Consider the following 6,581-nt stretch of genomic DNA (forward strand, 5'->3'; position numbering starts at 1 on the left):
GGATCTCTCTGTACAGACTATGAGCAAACTTAGGGGACTGTTCCTGCTGAATTGTGCTTAGTACAGGGGAATACCTATGCTGCCATAGTTTTATGGGATCTCTCTGTACAGACTATGAGCAAATTTAGGGGTCTGTTCCTGCTGAATTGTGCTTAGTACAGGGAATACCTATGCTGCCATAGTTTTATGGGATCTCTCTGTACAGACTATGAGCAAACTTAGGGGACTGTTCCTGCTGAATTGTGCTTAGTACAGGGGAATACCTATGCTGCCATAGTTTTATGGGATCTCTCTGTACAGACTATGAGCAAATTTAGGGGGCTGTTCCTGCTGAATTGTGCTTAGTACAAGGAATACCTATGCTGCCATAGTTTTATGGGATCTCTCTGTAAAGACTATGAACAAACTTAGGGGCTGTTCCTGCTAAATTGTGCTTAAGTATAGGGGAATACCTTTGCTGCCATAGTTTTATAGGATCTCTCTATACAGACTATGAGCAAACTTAGGGGACTGTTCCTGCTGAATTGTGCTTAGTACAGGGAATACCTTTGCTGCCATAGTTTTATGGGATCTCTCTGTACAGACTATGAGCAAACTTAGGGACGGTTCCTGCTGAATTGTGCTTAGTACAGGGAATACCTACGCTGATATAGTTTTATGGGAAAAAGACAGATATATAAACTATAAAAAATTAATAATGAAAACCAAAGGAAAAGTTGCTTAGAATTGGCAGTTCTATAACATAATTAAAGTTACCTTAAAGGTGAACCACTCCTTTAAGGATGAGTCTCTATGAACCCCCTGAATACTAAAAAAAAGTGTTTTATATCTATATATTTACATAATTATATAAATGATCTGCAGTGTAACCCCAGGGTCAGTCATTCCAGCTGAAACTGCACTTATAGGGCACAAGGTAACTCAGTGGATAACAGAACAACTGTATAAAATACAATGGGTTCAGTTCTTACACAGAGAGCAACTGTGTCTCCCTATAGAACAAATACATTTATTCTCATATAAAATAAGACATCTGAAACTTTCATTTTAAAAACATTAAGACAAATGATTTTATGATAAAGTGCCCCTATAAATCACATACACGCGTGTTTCGCTGTTGAGCCGCACATACATGAGGGGCGAGTAGCTGCACTGAGAGACACAGTCTGTTATTGTGAGGCTGCACCGCACATGTGAATCTGTACTCAGGCCTCAGGTTAACGTGGCAGAGGGAGGGGAAAGAATATCCCAAATTCCGACCACTGAGAGGCTGGAAAAGACTCCCCCGCCTTGTGTCTGACAGAGGAACCAGTGTGTGTGTGTGTGTGTGTGTGTGTGTGTGTGTGTGTGTGTGTGTGTGTGTGTGTGTGTGTGTGTGTGTGTGTGTGTGTGTGTGTGTGTGTGTGTGTGTGTGTGTGTGTGTGTGTGTGTGTGTGTGTGTGTGTGTGTGTGTGTGTGTGTGTGTGTGTGTGTGTGTGTGTGTGTGTGTGTGTGTGTGTGTGTGTGTGTGTGTGTGTGTGTGTGTGTGTGTGTGTGTGTGTGTGTGTGTGTGTGTGTGTGTGTGTGTGTGTGATATATATATATATATATGAATAGGATACCATTATTATTTTATTTTAGAAAATACAACACATGATTCAGTGTTTCATTTTAATATCAACTCAATGTATTCTGTTTCATGGAGCAGGGCTTTCTCACAATTTCAGTTCTCACATGAATAAATGACCTGTAAAATACATTCTAGTGGCCCTCAATATACAGCAATGGGGTACATTATCCCTTATAATACATGAGTGACACTCAGCGTTCCCTGTATAACTCAGCCTGTAGCCTTGTACCTTTATATGGTCACAGAACAACCCCTCAGTGACTTCTAATATCCTTATCATTTACAGTAGGGGGTACATTATCCCTTATAATACATGAGTGACACTCAGCGTTCCCTGTATAACTCAGCCTGTAGCCTTGTGCCTTTATATGGTCACAGAACAACCCCTCAGTGACTTCTAATATCCTTATCATTTACAGTAGGGGGTACATTATCCCTTATAATACATGAGTGATACTCAGAGTTCCCTGTATAACTCAGCCTGCAGCCTTGTGTCTTTATATGGTCACAGAACAACCCCTCAGTGACTTCTAATATCCTTATCATTTACAGTAGGGGGTACATTATCCCTTATAATACATGAGTGATACTCAGAGTTCCCTGTATAACTCAGCCTGCAGCCTTGTACCTTTATATGGTCACAGAACAACCCCTCAGTGACTTCTAATATCCTTATCATTTACAGTAGGGGTACATTATCCCTTATAATACATGAGTGATACTCAGAGTTCCCTGTATAACTCAGCCTGCAGCCTTGTGCCTTTATATGGTCACATGACCCCTCAGTGACTTCTAATATCCTTATCATTTACAGTAGGGGGTACATTATCCCTTATAATACATGAGTGATACTCAGAGTTCCCTGTATAACTCAGCCTGCAGCCTTGTGTCTTTATATGGTCACAGAACAACCCCTCAGTGACTTCTAATATCCTTATCATTTACAGTAGGGGTACAGTATCTATTATAATATATGAGTGATACTCAGAATTCCCTGTACCCCTATCCTGTCTCAACGTTATCACACAGAAGTAAAAGTGGTTTCTATATAAGTGCAGCCGTGTGTAGGGAACGGTGCCACTGCCTGGTGGTACCGAGTATGTTTGTTAAGACTAAGGGCAAAGTCCCTGAGCTTTCATGAGTTACTTGCACTTTCATTCTGTCTCACTGACACGGGACATAGAAGATATTTATATCCTTCCTGCACATGTCAGTTCTGCAGTCATCAAGTTGGAGCTCAACTACAACTCCCGTCTCTTTCAACAAAGCCCAGCAAAGGAAGAAGGGGGTTGTGGTTTCCCATAAGCTGGACAGACTCTCTGACTGTTGTGAGACAAATAGTTCCAGCATTAGGCCAATCACGTCTTTAAAAGCCACATACAGACAGCAGGAGATGGACTGTTCAGACTACTACTTAGATTGCAAGCTCTGCAGCACAGGGAGCCCCTGCTCCTGTGTGTCTTTTAACATGTCACAATCTTTGTTAATGCAGTCTTATTATTTTACAGCTGGCAAATATTCCAACTGCCCTTAGAGGTGGTTTCCCTTTATGTTAACTTTTAGTATGTTATAGAATGGTCTATTCTTGGCAACTTTTCAATTGGTCTTCATTTTTTGATCTTTTATAGTTTTTGAAATGTTTTGCTTTCCTGTTCTGACTCATTCCAAGCTGTCAAATGGGGGTCACTGACCCCGGCAGCTCTTTAAGGTTATAATTTTATTCCTTCTCTTATTTTCAGGCCCTCTCCTATTCCTATTTCAGCTTGTCCTTCAAAACACAGCCTGGCTGTTAGGGCAATATGGACCCTGACGAGTAAATAAGTGCTATTTACACAAATAAAAACTCAAATTACTCAAATTTATTTAAAGATGAACAACCCCTTTGAAAAACAAAAAAACAAAAATGAAAGTTATATTTTTCATCTCTAAGTGGACAGTAGCTTCGCTAAGCAGACAGCAGGGGATGCTGGGAGTTACAGTTGTACAAAGACTGCCAAAGATTTAGCTGCAATATATAAACAAAGCCAGTACCACGCTGTGGGATTATTTCAAAGTAAATAAATGTTTAATCACTTGATTCAGACTGTTTATTACCAGCACATGCCCCTGCGGTGCAGGAATGAGCAATTAATTCATACTGAAGGTGCACTAAAATATTGCGTTTTAAAGCGGTTGGTCATCTTTGAATAACATTTTAGTGTCACATAGAGATTGTTATTCTGAGACAATTTGCAATTGGTTTTCATTTTTTATTATTTGCGGTTTTTGAGTTATTTAGATTTTTATTCAGCTGCTCTCCCGTTTGCAGTTTCAGCAGGCTGGTTGCTAGGGTCCAAGTTACCCTAGCAACCATGCATTGATTTGAATAAGAGACTGGAATATGAATAGAAGAGGCCTGAATAGAAAGAGGAGTAATAAAAAGTTGCAATAACAATACATTTGTAGCCTTACAGAGCATTTGTTTTTAGATGGGGTCAGCGACCCCCATTTGAAAGCTGGAAAGAGTCAGGCAAATACGTTGAAAACTATAAGAAGGAAAAAATTAAAGTAGAGACAAACTCTTAATAAAAAAAAATCCTACCCCCCTGCCCAACATAGACCCCCTCCCCCCCCAGCTTAGCTGCCCCCTGGGCAAATGCCCGTAACTCTTTACTTAGCCCTCCGTGCAGATTCTGTAAAACAGAGATCCCGGGCACCATCTTTAGTCGCTTCGGTAATCTTTGGAATGAGACCTGCTTGGTTGGAGCAATTTTCTGTTTCGCGACAACTGTGCATGCGCCGAAACTTACGAAAATCGCAGAATCGCTGGTCTCGTTCGGAAGATTACCGAAGCGACTGAAGGGTTTGTTTCTCCTTTAAGACCAACTGAAACGTTGCTTAGAATTAGCCATTCTGTATCATACTGAAAATGAACTAAAGGGTGAATCACCCCCACCCATTTAATGAAGTGTTTGCACTGAAAGGTGCCAGTGAGACTCAATCCATTCCAGTTTGCTCATATGACTCCATTCAGCAGTGTTGTTTTATACCCACGAGACAATATCCTGATGGAACAGTTAATGACAAACCTGCAGAAAAGATACTTTTATCCACCTGAGTCTCAATACAGCTGAAACTACAGTTCCCAGCAGCCCCAGCCATGCACATATATTTCAGCAGAGTACACACGCAGTCCTGTGATGTAGGCGCAGCCAATGAGAAGCCTGTATTTCTCCTACGCTCAAGTTACTGTCAGCCGTCATCTTTGTGATGCAGCCGTGCTGTTTACTGACATGGAAACACCTGGGAACCTGTACAGGGAGGTTGGGCCCCTTCTGGGAGGGAGCGTTATTTATATAGATATATATATATATATTAGGGATGTGTAGTCAGTATCCTCTGCAGCAGGGTTGCCAGGTTGACGGTTTTCTAGCCAAATTTGTGATACTAATTTAAAGCCCAAGTGGGTTTTGAAAGTACAAACTAGCCAAGGTGTGGATTTGGGCTACTTTTTGGGCCTTTGGCTGGTTTGTACTATGGAAACCAGCCAAATTGTTTTCTTCCCTTAATGTGCCAAGCCTGTCTCCCAATGCATGTTGGGTAATGTCGTTTTTGTTTAACAATTTGCCAACTGCCACATATAATGCAAGACTACAATACCCAGCATGCAATGGGAGTTACCAAATGTTGGGCTCTGTACCAGAGTCTCCCATCCCATTCTAACATTTTCCAGGTGACTTTCCTCATTTTGACGGCAAAAATGTGCTGGCCACGAAAATGTCCAGAGGTTGACCCGTTTTACCAATATTTATTGAAATGTTATATGAATAAGGAAAGGGCAGTGTAGGACTGGAGCACCGGGAGACCAGGAAAAGTCCCGGTGGGCCCAGGTGTCAGTGGTCCCTTCTGCTTCTAAACATTTGGCCTATTTCATGGTCATTCCCTATTTGTATAAGAACAATGGATGGAACAATAGATTATAGTATGTAAAGAAAAGAGACTAAGAGAATAGAGGTTGAGTGAGGAGAAGAAGAATAATACTGAAGGTGGGCCCCTGGGCTAATTTGGAAGTGCCTCTTGGCTAGTTTTGGGCTGGTTTTGTAGCCGAGTTTGGCTGGTTTTGCAAATTACACCTGTCAAGCTGTTGAAGGGATGTCAGAGAGTTGCAGTTGAGCAGCAGGAGGGTAACATTGCTGCTGGTTATACTGAGAACCCCCAACCTTAATTAAACCCCTATAATAAAGTCTTTATTATGTCATCTACCCTCCTCCGCCCCATGGGGACAAGATATGTCTGGGGCCCCACTGTCCTACACTAAAAGGGCCCCAGTTACATATATAATATAAATAGATATAAATATAGAGGGTTAATGTCCTGCTGATTGTGCCCCTATAGAAAAGACGCCAGTCTGTGCCCTCACCTGCTCTTTCACTGCCAGTCTGAGCGGAGCCAGCTGTTCCTCCATATTCCCGGGCTGAAAGGTGTCGCTGCTGGGCTGGGCTGGACGGGTGAGAGGTGCCGGGCGGAGGTGCTGTCGGGGTCGGGCAGTTGCTGCTGCTGTTGGGGAGCTGACTGTGCCCCGGGAGAGGAGAGGAAGGAGGGAGGTGCGCAGAGAGCGGGGCTGGTGGTGCAGCAGGAGGGCGGGGAGGACTCGGAGCAGAAGCATGGGCAGTCACACTCGCTCACTGCATGATGAAATCTCAGCACCACGCCGCAAAGAGACGCCTCCACGCACGACACTTTCCAGCACCGGCATGTCACCTTGCGGATGACGTGATTGGAACGCAAAGGCAAGAGTGGAACGCAAAGCGCGTACGGCCATCTTAGATAAGGGAGAACTTGCCCGGCTTTGCCAATATGAATAGTATTGACACGATATCTATAAGGGGAAATGAGAGTCGGGACGCTAATATGTAATATAAACATATATTTGGGTGTCAGCTGTGGGGATGTCACCAGTGAGACGCTCAGTGTGACCTGTGCAACTTGCTTG

The 6,581-nt window shown here is 42.9% G+C and overlaps 1 protein-coding gene across 1 annotated transcript in view; it reads right to left on the reverse strand.

Annotated features, from left to right (window-relative positions):
- The window catches only part of gars1.L (glycyl-tRNA synthetase 1 L homeolog), a 28,167-nt gene extending 21,874 nt beyond the window's left edge, over nt 1-6,293 (reverse strand). Inside the window, 1 exon segment of the mRNA NM_001093178.1 lies at nt 6,009-6,293. Within this exon segment, the coding sequence (NP_001086647.1) occupies nt 6,009-6,254 (246 nt within the window). The 5' untranslated portion in view covers nt 6,255-6,293.
- Between the last annotated feature and the right edge of the window lie 288 nt (nt 6,294-6,581).

This window comes from Xenopus laevis, chromosome 6L, assembly GCF_017654675.1.
Source record: "Xenopus laevis strain J_2021 chromosome 6L, Xenopus_laevis_v10.1, whole genome shotgun sequence".
Taxonomy (NCBI): Eukaryota; Metazoa; Chordata; class Amphibia; order Anura; family Pipidae; genus Xenopus; species Xenopus laevis.